General features: G+C 34.5%; 1 protein-coding gene across 1 annotated transcript in view; it reads left to right on the forward strand.

The window, feature by feature from the left end:
- Positions 1-18,101, forward strand: part of kirrel3b (kirre like nephrin family adhesion molecule 3b) — a 339,909-nt gene that overhangs the window by 311,948 nt on the left and 9,860 nt on the right. Inside the window, exons 10-15 of the mRNA XM_059330957.1 lie at positions 4,632-4,732; positions 8,838-9,048; positions 12,250-12,357; positions 13,767-13,850; positions 15,328-15,437; positions 16,980-17,066. Of these exons, the coding sequence (XP_059186940.1) occupies positions 4,632-4,732; positions 8,838-9,048; positions 12,250-12,357; positions 13,767-13,850; positions 15,328-15,437; positions 16,980-17,066 (701 nt within the window). The remainder of the gene's footprint in view (positions 1-4,631; positions 4,733-8,837; positions 9,049-12,249; positions 12,358-13,766; positions 13,851-15,327; positions 15,438-16,979; positions 17,067-18,101) is intronic.

Below are 18,101 nucleotides of genomic sequence, written 5' to 3' on the forward strand. Positions count from 1 at the left end.
CAGAGCTCAAACCAACCAAATAGTGACATTCTGACATGTCAACACAACTAAATCTACTGTCACTTCCTGCTCTCTTCACCTGTACAACACTCCAATACTGGAACATTTACATCACATCATATGTGAGATGTGTATTAAACGTATTGATATTATACATCATATTTATACAATATTCTTGTCCTTTTGCACATTCTACTCATTTTCACACACATATTCGTATACTCTACGTATATTATCTATTGTAGTCAAATATTTATATGCATTTATAATGCTGGTACAATATATCATATTATATCATATCTTGTTATTTTTTATTACTACTGCTACTACTACAACTACTACTACTATTATTATTATTATTATTATTATTATTATTATTATTTATTATTATTATTATTATTATTATTATTATTATTATTATATACATATTCTGTTGCTGCCAATACTATTACTGGCCTTATTACTATAATATATCATTTTAATTATTATATATTATATTATCATATTGTTATTATTATTATTATTATTATTATTATTATTATTATATATTATATACTGTACTATTATTATACACTGTCTAGTCACAATAACATTATTACCATCTATCTATCTATCTATCTATCTATCTATCTATCTATCTATCTATCTATCTATCTATCTATCTATCTATCTATCTATCTATCTATCTATCTATCTATCTATCTATCCATCTATCTAGTCAGTCAGTGGAAGCAGCTGAACATCTTTCAGTCCGTGTAGTTTTTTTCTGCAGCGTTTCTGGTGCAGCAGTAGATCCAGTTGCAGCCTTGCAGCCTCCTCCAGTAGCAAACCAAGACGCCATCTGGCAAAGTCTCATTAAAATGCTAATTCATTTTAATAAGAGACAGGTAATAAACTGCAATTATGTATCGTCAGAGAGATGGCAGAGAGCGGGAGTTAGAGGGAAGTTGGCTGAGAAGCGACTTGTCTCTCTAATCAAGAAGCTCCTCACTCACTCACTCTCCACCCCCTCAAACCCACATTATTAACCTTAACCAGCACTGGAGACATGCTAAATGTTTGATTTTAACAGCTTCTACACAAGGCGTTTTCACCATAAAAACAAGATATGATGGAAACATTTTCCGGTGTCATTTTTTAAGGAGCATCTCTTTAGGAACAGCTTTTAAATCAAACGTAATGGAGGTGGACGAAAGCAATTATGGCACTTTGTTTGTGTTTTTAATTGAATTATTTCTGAATTACCTCCACAGTAGAAGGCTCAGAAGAAATTTCACTCAATGTTTGCTCTTGTAATGTGGACAAACTCAAAGCCCAGGTGATTATTTCTAAGACATGATTGGTTCTGATGAGGTCCAGATGAGAACTTTAACCCTGTGGAGTGTCCAAAAGCTCCAAATAATCCAGACTTGTTGACTCCATCCAGACTAGAAAACAAAGCAGCGTGGAGCGTTACTGTAAATTTACCTCTAAAGTTCTGGCTGTAAACTCCATGAGGCCAGTTTCCTTTTGATGATGATATACCAAGTAAAACTGGAGACAAGCTCAAATAGATTTAGTATCAAATGATAGAACTGGATGGAACCCTCTTATATGTTAGATTTGACACCTTTGGTCACATTTGACACATTTAAAATTCTTTATTGAGCATGATAGTGTTTTGAAAGTTAAAAAAACCGATTCAAAATCAAATTTTATGTTGGACTAAAGGACTAAAAAAGACACAAAATGATTAAAGAAAAGACACAGATTGCCCCAAAAAAGACACAAAATAACACAGAAGAAGACACAAAATGACTAAAAAGACACAAAATGACCAAAAAAAGACACAAAATGACACAGAAGACACAAAATAACTAAAAAAGACACAGAAAAAGACAGAAATATTATTTCTGAAATATGACGTGTCAATGTGCAAATAAGGCTTTATCTAATGATAACTTTAGGTGAATTTTGGAGAAATCTACAGACACACTGCAAAAAAGGTGTTTAGTCTAAAAATCAGATAAAACAGTAAATCTGAGGGAAATGATCTTGCTGCATGGACAAATAATTTACCTTGACAAGATTCCTTAAATTAAGATTATTAAATCTAGAAATAAGCATGTTGAACACTTAAAATAAGAAATCAACTCTTAAAACAAGATTTCTAGATTTAATCATTTATTATCTGTCCATGCAGCAAGATCATTTCCCTCAGATTTACTGTTTTTATCCTTTATTTAAACAAACCTTTTTTGCAGTGCACAAATAGACAAAGTGTAGTAGAAAACATCTAAAAATGTATTCTGGATGTTTTATTTCCACTTGTTTGGAAGAAGGAAGCATTTAAGTGCATTTGAAAATAATGTTTTTTGCCTGTAAAGTCTCAAGTAAACAAGATCAGCAGCCTCCTCCAACAGCAAACTGCTGCAGCTCCACTTACAATAACTTCATGTGAAATAATATTTAAAGATCACAGCTGATCCACAGGATTATTCTTGTTCTGCATCTTTTTAAATATAAACTGATGTAAATAAACGCCGGCGCCCTTTTTGGGGACTGTACTTGCAGTGAGTGTGTGAGGAGTGAAGGCGTTAGAGTTGAGAGACAGAAGTGGGTCATGTGTGACATCTTGTCACCTGGTGAGAACAGCCTCAGGACCAGATGGCAGCAGACCAGTCGTTTAGGCCGAGCTGCCCTTGTCAGGTCAAATCTTGTAGCCTGACCAAGTTTTAACAGGAGCTGGCTCCGAGTCCAGACCTGCAGCTCCTGTTGGCTCCGCTCAGCCTGCTTACAGAGTCTGTTATTCCAATTAATCAGACTTATTATGGAGGCTGTAACGAGTGTATTTACACATAGATGATAGATCAGGGATGGGCAACTTAAATGCTGCAGGGGGCCACAGTTTTTAATCAACACTACCACAGGGCCACATATAGGAGCGTGCACTGAACCAGATATGATGAAACTGCAATTTTAAATATGTTTACAGTGCAGTAACTTAACATATTTCATGCTCAAAAGCATGCAGTGTACACTGCAAAAAAAGGTTTTTGTCAGTGATTCATTAAAACACTTTTTTCTACATTGACAGTTGGAGTGAAAATATGAGATATATATATATATATATATATATATATATATATATATATATATATATATATATATATATATACACGAACTTGTCGCTTTTCCAGGGCTGTCAGTCGCTCCATGATTTTATCCAAAGTGCGGTTTGTGACCACAGTCTGAGTGCCGACAGCTCTGCCCATCATATCAATCATCTCAGCAGCCTTATAGGGCTTTGGACAACTGGCACCATTTTCTGTGTATCTTGATAAACCAGAGCAAAGTCTAATCCAATCAGCAAAAGACCTGTTATCAAGGTTCCGAATAGATAGAGATCTTCTATGTCCTCTACGGAGAGAGCCGCCAGTGCCGGCAGGACATGAGGGCTCCCCTGAACCCAGGCTTCTCCTCCAGAAGATTGTGTCAATTGCGTTGAGGGACCAGTTGATGATATCCATGATTTTTAAGTTTTGAGATTAGTGTAGAGAGAGTCTCTCAAAGTATAAGACAAAAGACAAGATGAGACGCGAAGCAGGAAAACACACAGAGGGAGAGAGGAAAGAAAATTGCGACCGCCTCCCTACAGTGCCAGAGAAGAAGCTTTATAAATAAAGTCTGAGTGATTGATTGATTGATTGATTGATATTTATAGAGAGCTGGGGCTTAACCCTTAATAGGACACTCACTGAAATACTTGCAAAATCCAAATTTCATCCCTAGAGAATATTGGAGGATATTACATACAGTCAGAATGTGTAAAAAACCATACGGACCTGGGGGATGGGGGTAATATTTAGAGAAATACATTAACGAGATTAAAGTGGCAAATCTACTAGAAATTTTATTTAAAGTGATTTAAAGTGGTGAATATGTGAGAAAAAAATATTTTTTCCCACTTTTTTCCTCGTAAATCTGAAACTTTTTTAGCACAGATTTGCCACTTTAAATCTCTTAAATCTGTGACTTTTTTTCTTGTAGATTTGCCACTTTAATCTAGTAAATTTGCAACTTTCTTCTCGAAATATTACATGGGGACCCCATTTTGATATCCACTGAAGTTACCAAATATAGTTCTTTGCCCAATACAGGGTTAATGTTTCTGGTTCAGGGGTCAGATCTGCTGCAGGTAAATATTAGATTGATTATGGATTGAGGTGAAACACTGCAACAAGTGTGTTATCTTCCCTCAGAGGTGTTTTTCTCTTTCCGAGTGTGTCGTGCTGATTGCGCTCCAGAGAACTGTTGTAGCTCTCCACTGACGTTTATCTCCACAGGAGGAATCAAGCCGGCCATAAATCAACTATTTCTTGATCCAGAATGAGGTCTGGGGCCCTTGGTCCGGTCCCGCCGTGTCCTTGTCTGGATCGTAGCGAGGGATGAGGCGATATGTTCATATAATCCTCCCCAGGAGTCTGAATTACTCAACACTAGAGGTGTTTCAGAGAGACGTTCTCATATAATGTAGAACAAAAACTCCATTGAGCAGAACTGGCAGAGGACCTGAAACGGAAAATGGATTTAATTATTCATGTTTTAATTTATGTAACTCATCTTCTAACTTTCTTTTTCTTCTCTTTCAGGGCCTCCCACTATCTCCAGCACCCAGACCCAGCAGGCTCTACACGGAGAGAAAGGACAGATCAAGTGTTTCATCCGGAGTACGCCTCCTCCAGACCGCATCGTGAGTTCATCTCAGTGATCGCGTCTTTTCTCTATTTCATTCTTTCATTTCTCTGTCTGATAGAATGGCTGACTGGACTTTTTTTTTTTAACATATGTTTATTGCACATTTTGTTAATTTACAAACGGTGAACAATGATGATGAAAATAAAATGAATAAATAAATAACTGGAAGGTGAAAAAAAGGGGGGGGGGCATTTATAACCACAAAACAAAATCATGGTGGTAGAAAGATAAATAAATTAAAAATAAGTAAATAAATGAATGCATATATCTATACACACACACACACAGATACATATACATGTCTGTAAAGCAGGCCCGGCTCTAGTCCATCTGGTTCCTCGGTGAGATCCATTGGTGTTGAGCAGCTCCGCTTGCTGTTTCATGGAGGGGAACTCCTGTTGTTGTTTGCCCATGGTGCCAACCAGGCTATAATACAACTGTCTGTCTATAGAATTATTAACTTACAAGTCAATTCTCAAAGAAGCCCAGCTGGAGACGCTAACAAAGTTAGAGACAAGAGAGACAATGAAAGTGGAAACCCCATGAAAAATGTGCTTAACTGTGTTAAGCTAGCGTTGCTTTATTTCAACCTAGCTAGCAAGCTAATACAAATGAAACGTCTTCTCCTCCTCCTCTTTTCTTCTCTTTCGATACTGATTACCAGAGAGCTTTGACGGCCGTTTCATCTTGAAGATGTATCAAAACATAATGTGTCTGTCACTTGACGTGACCTGACCTCTCTGACAGCGGTCTGATCGAAAGGGGGGCAAGGCAATGACCACACGTCATGTGACTCAGCACCACAAGTGACAAAATGTCATTGTTTGTCTGTTTCTTTATTTTGTTAATATTATATATTATTATTATTATTATTATAATATTATAATATTATATTATTTTCAAGACAGAACACGAAGGGACGACAATGGGCATCTACATTTAAAAAAAAAAAAATTCTTCCTTGAGGGTGACTGGCGGCGCCCCTCCAGCAGATGGCGCTCTAGGCGACCGCCTATGTTGCCTATGCCTAGAGCCGGCCCTGCTGTAAAGCTCTAAATCTGCATACTAAATCAAGATAAAATTAAAAGATAAATAAATCTTCAGTTCAGCTCATCATTCCAGCCATCTACTTCAATATCATTTTTCTCAAGGAAATTACAGAAAACCTTCCAGATTTTCCAAAACTTGTCAAGCATGTTTTTCGTGGTGTAGCTGATCTTTTCTAAAGCCGAGTCGAAACACATCCCTGTTAACTATTGCGAAGTAGTAAAGGCTATACATCTTTTATCTTCTAGAAAACAAATATTGAGTGAGGATTTTTCATTTTTGGAGGTCACAAAGTAATCCGGGTCCCTGCGCTGACTGGACTATTGATATCTGTTAACTACATATGAGTAAAGCTCCATCTCTTGTGTTCAATGTAGGCATGGAAATACAATTTGAAGCCCTGATTCCTCATGTGATGCTACTTGTGCTCTGTTAGCACTGATCCCATTAAGATTTATGGACCTTATATAAATAAACAGCCTACTCTCCCAGCTCACGTTGCGCTGATTATTAATTTGCGTGTGTGGGTGTTTGGATATGCATGTGCTTAATTGCCATACTTTGTCATCTAATGTGTGTTTTTATTATATTGATGTCCAGCATTAACTAGCAACATAATTGATATCAGGTTTATTTGAGCCTGCAGAGCCTCTGCAATGTTTATTGTGGATTCAGATTTATTTATTTTAGTAACAGAGACACTTTAGTTTCTTTGGCTTTATGTCTGAAATTACATATGTCAACACTGAGATGTGGTTCAAGTCTCTTCTCATGTATTTATATTCACAAAAATCACATAATTGTGACAGAGAGCTTTACATTATGAGACATTGTTGCCCTGGAAACATGCAAACAACATCTTCAAGGTTTCGTTCTGTGTCGCTTTGTCGTCCTTATGCAACTCTTGCTGGTTAGATGTCCCTTTGGTGTCATTTTTGTGTCTTTTTGTTGGGATTTGTGGTCATTTTGTGTATCTTTTTTTTGTTGTTTTGGTCTCTTCGTACTTAGCTTTATGTCTTTTCATAGTCTTTTTCTGTCTCTTTGTGGTCATTTTCTGTCTCTTTGTGGTCTTTTTCTGTCTCTTTGTGGTCATTTTCTGTCTCTTTGTGGTCTTTTTATGTCTCTTTGTGGTCATTTTCTGTCTCTTTGTGGTCTGTTTCTGTCTCTTTGTGGTCTGTTTCTGTCTCTTTGTGGTCTTTTTTTGTCTCTTTGTGGTCATTTTCTGTCTCTTTGTGGTCTGTTTCTGTCTCTTTGTGGTCTGTTTCTGTCTCTTTGTGGTCTTTTTTTGTCTCTTTGTGGTCATTTTCTGTCTCTTTGTGGTCATTTTCTGTTTCTTTGTGGTCTCTTTCTGGTTAGTACGTGTCTCTTTTTTTTTTTTGTAAATTTTATTTATGCAAAGTTTTGGCACATATATATATACAGACACATACAGTACAAGAAACATAGAAAAAACCCAACAGAGAAAAAAATAGTACGTGTCTCTTTGACAGCATGTTGTAGATAAAACCAGAGGGGGCCCTGAGAGTTTTGGCCCCTGGGCCTGTGCTGGTAGACCTGCTCAGTAATCCATCCTCTATTCTTGGACCCTCATTAGAAGGAGCTCCTCATGTTTATCATTTTTCTATTCAAGAAGTCATTAAACAGAATTCTAACACAAGTCAAATTTGGTAGCGCTGCATTTCACAGCTCTATTTAGCCACCTGTCCGTTATTACAGGCTGCAAGTTGGACGTGTTGTTTATTCTCTCAGCACCAATTTGTCTTTGTCACTCTTCATCCACAGTAATAAATCTCCTTGTTTGTGAGTTAAAAATCAGCAAAAATTAAGCATCAAACTCTCACTATTGTCAAGAATGCACTAAGACGCCTCGAACAAAAGCAGACATGTGTTACCATAACATATCACTGCATAAATAAAACCACGATATGCAAATATCTATTGTTTCCCCTCGACCACATCACTGAAGTGTCACTTCACAACGTCCATCATGTGGCAGAGCGTCACGTCCTGACAGATTAATCCCTGCAGAAACATCAGGACCCCTCAATTACTGCACATTTTGTATGAGATGTTAATAAACTTTGAATTCAAAACAGTAATTTGAGGAAAACCTTAATATTACTGTTACTTAGTAGTGATGCAAGAGTTGCATGGCGTGATCATGTCCTGTGTCTTGGATTTATTTAGATTTATATGTGAAAATGTCTGATTCTTACTTCATAAGAAGAGTCTAAAGCCATGCTGTTAGCTCACTGACACTTTATTTATGCTGCTTCCATTAACCTTTGAGTGGGGGAGAGGTGTTTGTGCAGCCAGGTTAGCCGTTGTTCAGAATCCCAGATAACAGCAAAGCATGATGGTTTATTTTACACATGCAAACACTTTGATTGATTTGATTGATAATTTATTTGAACACAAAATAAAAGATGAACAATTAAAAACAAACGAAGAACAATAAACAGAAGACAAAACAACAAAACTCAACACTTATTTGTGTTCAAAAGGAGTCAAAGCTTATTAAATCCCTTCTCTCTATGTTAATTTACTATATTCAGTTATATAACAACAATAATGTTTATATATATATATATATATATATATATAATATATGTATGTATAACACATAGTAATGTAGTATATACACTTATTATTACCATTATTAACCATACATAACTTGTTATTAACTTAAAAACGCATAAGTACACATACATCAATGTAGTCACAATGAGACAACAATGAACAAACAAACAAAACAACAACACAAAAATAAAAGGAAACAAAATGACCAAAAACACACAAAAAGACTAAAAAAAACACACAAATTGACCACAAAATTATCAAAAAAGACACAAAATGACAAAAAAAAGACACAAAATGACAAAAAAAAGACATGAAATTACCACAAAGACTAAAACACATTAACACAGTGGAGAGAGAGCTGACTTCCAAAATGATTTGGCGACCCCCAGAAATCATCTGGGACCCCCAGGTTGAGAACCCCTGCTCTCCAGCACCAGTGAAGCTCATCACCTCCCCCCTGTGTGTTTTTTCAGGCGTGGTCGTGGAAGGAGACGGTTCTGGAGTCGGGGACGTCTGGCCGCTACACGGTGGAGACGGTGACCACGGAGGAAGGAGTCATCTCCACTCTGACCATGAGCAACATCGTCCCCGCCGACTTCCAGACCATCTACAACTGCACCGCCTGGAACAGCTTCGGCTCCGACACCGAGATCATTCGGCTGAAGGAACAAGGTGGGAGCCAAGGTTCGACAGGTTCACCTTCCTCTTCTTCCTCTTCCTCACTGTGCTGCTATAGGCAGAGATGTAGATGGTAGATGGTGTCTGTGCCTGTCTGTGAACTTATCATGTGAGTTTATGTGGGCATGTGATTTTTCTACATGTTGACAGTAAGTACACAAAGTCATTTATGAATAATATTAATGCACACACTGCAAAAAAGGTGTCTAAACACCAGATAAAAACACTAAATCTGAAGGAAATTATCTTGCTGCTTAGAATAAATAACTGCATAATAAAAAACTGAAAAAATTGTCTGAAAAAAAGAAAAAAAGTCAGAAAAACAGGAAAAAAAGAGTCAGAAAAAAAGAAAGAATGAGACAGAAAAACAGAAAAAATGAGTCTGAAAAACAGAAAAAAAAGTCAGAAAAAGAAAAAAAGTCAGAAAAACAAGGAAAAAGTCAGAAAAACAAGGAAAAAGTCAGAAAAACAGGGAAAAAATGAGCCAGAAAAACAGAAAAAACGAGTCAGAAAAACAGAAAAACGAGTCAGAAAAACAGAAAAAATTACTCAGAAAAACAGGGAAAAAGACTTAGTGTTTTTATCTTGTTAAAAAAACAAGACACACCTTTTTTTGCAGTGTAATACCACATTTTAGTTCTGTCTCCTCTCTGAGCACAGAATATGTAATATTAAATGGCACATTATAACTTCAATATAGCAGCTATTTTAAACACAAATTGATATTTTTTATCAAAATAAAGATGTTCAAAAATTAACATTTCACCATCTTGGAAGTATGAAATGAAATACAAAGTTATATTTGCATCATGGCCTAAATTCTAAAAACGTTTGATGTACAGTAAATATGATGATAAAATCCTGGCAAATTGGTTTTCTGGGTTAATAAAAAGTTAATATAAAGTCCACTCCCTGGCAATTTGAACTGGTGACCTTACACACACACACACACACACACACACTGCATGCTGAATATAAAACACCTAATTTCTTGTATGTAAAGGGAAGATTTAAAACATTTTTCATTGCTTTAAAAAATGAATTCTTTCTCTCTGCTGACCTTTTTCCCCTCTAGCGGAGAGGAAGCTGTGTTTTCTATTCACTTATCGCAAATGATAAATTATAAGCTGCTTATGTGAAAGTGACATTGATCAATGGAGACATTAAATAGGCTTTAATGGGGAAGAAGAAGCACTCGGTTGTTTTGCATTTGTTTAAAATGCGAGAAGGTCATAAACGTGGGCTGGTAACTCAGGTCATTAAAGTGTGTTTTAATGAGAACCTTTAATGTTGGAGCAGCATATAGATGCAGCTTTAATCTCTTAATGCACTAAAACATCGTCGCAGGAACACAAACATGATTAGGCTTAAACTAATGCACACAGAGTCGACTCAGTGAGAATAAAAGGATGTAAAACGAAAAACAAAGACAAAAAATTACTGAAAATGGATGTGAAATTAATTTAAAAAGTCACAAAATTACTGAAAAAGGATGTAAAATCAATAAAAAAGACACAACATTGCTGAAAAGGGATGTAAAATGAATAAAAAAGACACAAAATTACTGAAAATGGATGTGAAATTAATTTAAAAAGTCACAAAATTACCAAAAAAGGATGTAAAATGAATAAAAAAAGACAAAATTACTGAAAAAGGTTGTAAAATGAATGAATAAGCACTCGGTTGTTTTGCATTTGTTTAATATGTGAGAAGGTGACAAACGTGGGCTGGTACCTCAGGTCATTAAAGTGTGTTTTAATAAGAACCTTTAATGTTGGAGCAGCATATAGATGCAGCTTTAATCTCTTAATGCACTAAAACATTGTTGCAAGAACACAAACATGATTAGGCTTAAACTAATGCACACAGAGTCGACTCAGTGAGAATAAAAGCTCCTATTAGCCTAAATGAGTGTAAATTAAAAGTTATAGACAGTAGGATAATGAGACGATATTAGGAGGGAAATGTTTACCCACACTGATAACAGAAGGTTTGGTAATTAGTTTCCATTAGATTTCAGAACAGAACTTTGTTCCAGCGTGCCTGTGTGTTTTTATTTCATAGCCTGGAGCCTCGGGGAGAACGCCAGAGTCACTTAGAGGGATGAAATATAGCTTTAGCTGCTGTTAGCTACTGTTAGCTGCTGCAGAGACAGAACGAGAGTCAGAGATGAGGATGTCAGGCTGACACACAGAGACATTATAACGTCCTCTTTATGTCCCCTATAGAGAATTCAATGTGCATTTGAGATGTTCACTGAATGTTATTATACACTGTAAAAAAATGTCTGTAGATTTTAGGGTGAAAATCTGCTAAATCATGACAGTAAAAGACGGAAAATGATAAATGAGTTAATTCAGTTTCAGTAACAATGAAACACTGTAAATGTTTATATCAGCCAAAACTGGATTTTTTAAGTTTTTTAAGTTTTTTTAATACATTACTCCACTGTAAAATACTCTTGCAACAAAAAACACAAAATTACTAAAAAAGGATGTAAAATGAATACAAAAAGACACACAAATACAAAAAAAAAAACTTAAAGTTTTTTTATTTTTTAAAAACATTACTCCACTGTAAAGTACAGTGGCACTGTGTTTGTAACAAAAGACACAAAATTACTGAAAAAGGATATAAAATGAATAAAAAAGACACAAAATTACTGAAATTTTTTACAGTTTTTTTCTTTTTTTAATAAATTACTCCACTGTAAAATACTCTGGCACTGTGTTTGTAACAAAAATATACTGTAATATATATACAAGCATCACTGTAATTTTAGCATTTATTTTTTGTAAAAACACTTTATTTCTCACTGTTAAATGTACTAAACACCATATCTCTAACAGAAATATACTGTAATATTTAATGGTAAAATCTATAATTTATGCAGCATTTGTAAAGTATTTTCTTGTCAATTATATGGCAGAACAGCGTTTCTTTTGATGGAAAAACGTCTTATTTATACAGTAAAAAATGGAATAAAATGTCAATCTTAAACGTGAAATCAACAGTGCTAATATCATTTTACCGTTATATTGAAAAAAGGTGCACCGTATTTTTTACGGTAAAGTTCTGGCAACCACCGCTGCTGGTTTTTACCGTAAACCACCATTTTTACAGTGTTTATTGACTTTAATGTGCATATGAGATGTTCTGTGAATGTTTTCATAGAGGGACATTTCTCTTTGTTGTTTTATTTTGCAGAGTCTCTCCCAGTGGCGGTGATCATTGGGATCGCTGTGGGAGCTTTTGTGGCCCTCATCGTCCTCATGGGGACCATCGGAGCGTTCTGCTGCACTCGCTCCCAGAGAAGTACGTCTCTTTCCCAGTTAAACCAGTGAAGCATGAAAAATACTGTACCGGCCCCAAGCACACAGGAAAACATGTCCATCTAGACAAAGGAGATAATGTTTTCATTCATCTGCTTCCACACTGCAAAAAGGTGATTTATTTAAAAAAAAAAAAACCCAGATAAAACAGTAAATCTGAGGGAAATGATCTTGCTGCATGGACAGATAATTTACCTTGACAAGATTTATTAAATTAAGATTAGGTTAAGAGTTAATTTCTTATTTTAAGCGTTCAACATGCTTATTTCTAGATTCAATCATCTTAATTTAAGAAATATATTGGTTTTATTCTGGTTTTAAATTGTTTTATTCTGGTTTTATGTGGTTTTATTCTGATTTTATGTTGTTTTATTCTGGTTTTAAGTGGTTTAAAGTGGTTTTAAGTGGTTTTACTCTGGTTTTAACTGGTTTTATTTTGGTTTTATGTGGTTTTATTCTGGTTTTATTCTTGTTTTAAGAATTAATTTCTTATTTTAAGTGTTCAACATGCTTATTTCTAGATTTAATAATCTTAATTTAAGAAATATCTTGTTTTTATTCTGGTTTTATGTGGTTTATTCTGGTTTTAAGTGGTTTGAACTGGTTTTATTCTGGTTTGAACTGGCTTTATTCTGGTTTTATGTTGTTTTATTCTGGTTTAAAGTGGTTTTATTCCGGTTTAAAGTGTTTTTTATTGTGGTTTTATGTGGTTTTATTCTTGTTTTAAGAGTTAATTTCTTATTTTAAGTGTTCAACATGCTTATTTCTAGATTCAATAATTTTAATTTAAGAAATATCTTGCTTTTATTCTGGTTTTAAATGGTTTTATTCTGGTTTTACTCTGGTCTTAAGTGGGTTTGAACTGGTTTTATTCTGGTTTTTTTCTTGTTTTAAGAGTTAATTTATTATTTTAAGTGTTCAACATGCTTATTTCTAGATTTAATAATCTTAATTTAATACATCTTGTCAAGGTAAATTATCTGTCCATGCAGCAAGATCTTTTCCCTCAGATTTACTGTTTTATCTGGTTTTTATCATCTTTTTTTTGCAGTGAAGCATTTTGATTGTCTGCAAAATTCGACTTCTTGCTGCCATTGTTGTCTTTTTGTTCTGGAGATAAACTGCTGAAACATTCATGTCACAGGATTAAATTGCTGGTTGAGATGGACATCTTTTTGTGGTGCAGGAGAGCCAGATTGTAATAAGGGCTCATTTCATGCAATCTCAGTCTGGCTGCATTCGCTTTTGAGGCTATTTCCATCCTGCGCTGTGTTCACCGCCACCCACCATGTTCACAGTGACTCAGGTTAGAGACAGGCAGCCACTGTCTCTATCCAAGAACCGATTTGTGCTCCTGGTCCCTTCAGCATGTCTATTGTCTGTATACTACAGAGGAAGCGCACCTGGTTATGCCCTCACTGCCCGTCTCCATCTGTGCTCACCAGAGAGAACTTGCAAGCAAAATTAAGACAGAAAGTAAGACTTTGTTATTTGACAGTATCGTCAGAAATGTCCCAAACAGAATGAGCCGCCGGGGAAAGGCTGTGTGAGATTGCATATGTGCAGAATAAAAAGAAAAAAAAGATAATCTACACTGCAAAAAAAGGTGTTTAAAAACCAGATAAAACAGTAAATCTGAGGGAAATGATCTTGCTGCATGGACAGATAATTTACCTTGACAAGATTTATTGAATTAAGATTATTAAATCCAGAAATAAGCATGTTGAACACTTAAAATAAGAAATGAACTCTTAAAACCAGATGAATTAAAGCTGCCAGCAGTGATGAACTGGCCCGAGCAGAGTGACCTGATGATTATTTGGTTCTTACCAAGATAAAAAAAAAGAAATTTAGATTTAGAAGTGTTAGATAATTTATCTTGTTTTAAGAGTTAATTTCTTATTTTAAGCTTTCAACATGCGTATTTCTAGATTTAATTAAAAAATTTAAAAAAAACTGAAAAAAAAGGCAGAAAAAAAAGTCAGAAAAAAAGTCAGAAAATAGGAAAAAAAATAGTCAGAAAAACAGAAAAAAATGAGTCAGAAAAGCAGAAATAAAATGAGTCAGAAAAACAAAAAAATTAGACAGAAAAACAGAAACAAATAGTCAGAAAAACAGAAAATAATTAGTTAGAAAAACAAAAAAAAGAGTCAGAAAAGCAGAAAAAAATTGAGTTAGAAAAACAGAAAAAAAATTCAGAAAATCTGAAAAAAAATTAGTCAGAAAAACAAAACAAAAATGTCAGAAAATCTGAAAAAAAATGAGTAAGAAAAACTAAAAAAAATTGTTAGAAAAGCAGAAAAATTTAATTAGAAAAACAGAAAAAAATGACTCAGAAAATCAGAAAAAAATGAGTCAGAAAAACAAAAAGATTAGTCAGAAAATCAGAAAAAAATGAGTCGGAAAAGCAGGGAAAAACATTGTCCTTAAAATAATAAATTAACTCTTAAAACCAGATAAATTAAAGCTGCCAGCAGTGATGAACTGGCCTGAGCAGAGTGACCTGATGATTATTTGGTTCTTACCAAGATAAAAAAAAAAAAAAATCTTTAGATTTAGAAGTGTTGGATCATTTATCTGGTTTTAAGAGTTAATTTCTTATGTTTAAGTGTTCAACATGCTTATTTCTAGATTTAATAATCTTAATTTAATAAATCTTGTCATGGTAAATTATCTGTCCATGCAGCAAGATAATTTCCCTCAGATTTACTGTTTTATCTGGTTTTTACACCTTTTTTTCAGTGCTTGTGTTGGCAGGAAACTAGTGATTAATAACGCTTTGTATTGTTTTTCGGGGAAATAGGGGAAACTCTCACAAACCCCTTTTTGGGATCTTTTTTTTGCTAAATTCTGTAATACTGCAAACTGCACTGAGGGGAAATGATAATGTCAACAAATACAGAATGGTGTTTTTTCATCTTATTGAGATAAACGTGTCGTCTGTTTCTGTCAGATCTGAAAGGAGTTGTGTCGGCGAAGAACGACATCCGGGTGGAGATTGTGCACAAAGACCACAACGCAGCACGAGAAAACGAAGAGCACACCTCCATGAAACAACTGATGGTGAGTGTGAGTGTCAACACGTCCTACTTTACACTTTTTGTTCATTCAAATCTGACTTTTTCTCATATTTTTAAGCCATACTGTAAAAAAGTAGTGTTTAAAAACCAGATAAAAACGGTAAATCTGAGGGAAATGATCTTGCTGCATGGACAGATAATTTACCTTGACAAGATTTCTTAAATTAAGATTATTAAATCTAGAAATAAGCATGTTGAACACTTGAAATAAGAAATTTGTTTCATGTCAAGTAGAACTTCATCAGTATATATTTATATATATATATACCGTCATGTAAAAAAACAATTAGACCTCCTTGTTTTCTTCAGTTTCTTGTTCATTTTAATGTCTGGTTCAACTAAAGGTTAATTTGTTTGGACAAATACAATGATAACAACAAAAATATCTGATAAGAGTTTAATTTAAGATATCTAGACATTTAACATGGTTTTATTCATCATGATTTTGGTTATTATCAAGAATGTTTCCATGATTGTAGATGTAAAAATGACTAAAAAATACACAAATTGACCAAAAAATACACAAAATGATTTAAAAAAAGACACAAATTGACCAAAAAAGACACAAATTGACCAATAAAGACACAAAATGATCAAAAAAGACGTCAAATGACCAAAAAACACACAACCGACCAAAATTATACGTAAAAATGACCACTAAAAAGACACAAATTGACCAAAAAAGACACAAAATTACTGATAAAGACACAAAATGACCAAAAATAGATGTAAAAATGATGTAAAAATACACAAATTGACCAAAAAAGACACAAATTGACCAAAAAAGACACAAACTTTGCTTCTTAACAAGATAAAAAACTTTAGATTTTAAGTGTTCAACATGCTTATTTCTAGATTTAATAATCTTAATATAAGAAATCTTGTCAAGGTAAATTATCTGTCCATGCAGCAAGATCATTTCCCTCAGATTTACTGTTTTATCTGGTTTTTAAACATCTTTTTTTGCAGTGCAGCAACATAACGAATAACTATTGTCACAGCTAGAATAAATGATTTTCTGAGTATTGTTAGAATATAAATGCATTAGATTGTATATATGCCACCCGTCCTATGAGCAGTGTACGGCTGCAGATGCTGATGCATGCTGGGTAATCCTCCAGTGGGTGTGTTTCTCTATCTAAATGCCTTCTAGACATACAAAGAGCTGCTTCCTCTCTGGAAGTGAACCAGTGTTTAGCCTGCTGCAGGGCTCAGGCTATTTGCAGTGAGAGGTTTTTACATTTCCTTTCTAAAATACTTAACACAGTCTCTGCTTGATGTGAGTTCAGGGAAATGAGCTTAGCTACCTTACAAATCTGCATTCTGTTCAGATAAATAAAAGATATTCAGGATACATTATTAATGCTCCTGAGTGAAGGTGAAACATATCTGACTGATATTAAAAAGGGAGAACGAGTGATGAAAGTGAAATACTTTGCCTCTCTAAAATGTCTCAGGAAGACTTTTGGGGAACTACACAGACTCTTTGTATGTACTTTTTTTTTTTTTTTGTCTGTGTGTGCAGGTTGAACGAGGAGAGTTCCAGCAGGAGTCGGTTCTGAAGCAGCTGGAGGTTCTACAGGAGGAGGAGAAGGAGTATCAGCACATTAAGGTAGGACTGCTGCAGAAACCAGCTGACAGACAGGAGGAAGAAATCACTAGAATCAAGCACAACAAGTCACATTATCTGCTAGTGCAGTAAGTCAATGTTTCTTTGTAAGAATTCTTTAAATAAGTATAAAATATCTAGACACTGGAAAAACAAATGATGTCTTAAAACATGGGTCTCAAACTCGAGGCAGATAGTTTTGTGTCTTTTTTTAATAATTTTGTGTCTTTTTTAAATAATATTGTGTCTTTTATTAATAATTTTGTGTCTTTTTTAAACAATTTTGTGTCTTTTTTGGGTAATTTTGTGTCTATTTTAACAATTCTGTGTGTTTTTTGATGTTTTTTGATTCTTCCTTTGGTAATTCTGTGTCTTTTTTAGTTATTTTGTGTCTTTTTTAGTTATTTTGTGTCTTTTTTGGTCATTTTGTTTCTTTTTATGGTTGTTTTGTTTTGTTGTTTTTGGTCATTTTGTGTCTTTTTTTGTCATTTTGTGTCTTTTTTTTGTCATTTTGGTCATTTTTTATCCTTTTTTTAATTTTGTGTATTTTTTGGGTAATTTTTTTGTCTTTTTTAGTAATTTTGTGTATTTTTTGGTAATTTTTTGTCTTTTTTGGTCAGTTTGTGTCTTTTTTTGTCCTTTAGTCAAGATAGAAATCCCTGTGAACATTATTCACTCATTTTTGTTAAAAAATAAAGACACATGTTGTTAAAATAAGCACACAAAGCTATGGTAGGTAAATCATACTCAAAACAAGATAATTAAGATACTATTGATAGATATTAGAATAAAATACTTGTTCAGCTTGATGTTTTTGCAGTGTGAGGGTGGATGAAGGTGGAGAGGCAGAGAGCCTTTAGGGAACATGGGGGTCTTTAACTCTGGGACCAAAAATAGCAGAAAAGAATTAATCCCTCTCCTGTTACACATGATTTTCAAGGATAACTCCAGAGGCAGAATGACTCCTGTTAGAGGTATTAATTAGTCTCATCAAAGGTAGCTGAAGGAATCACAGGCTGTTTGGCCCTGCAGCTCTTA

Source organism: Centropristis striata, chromosome 4, assembly GCF_030273125.1.
Source record: "Centropristis striata isolate RG_2023a ecotype Rhode Island chromosome 4, C.striata_1.0, whole genome shotgun sequence".
Classification (NCBI taxonomy): domain Eukaryota; kingdom Metazoa; phylum Chordata; class Actinopteri; order Perciformes; family Serranidae; genus Centropristis; species Centropristis striata.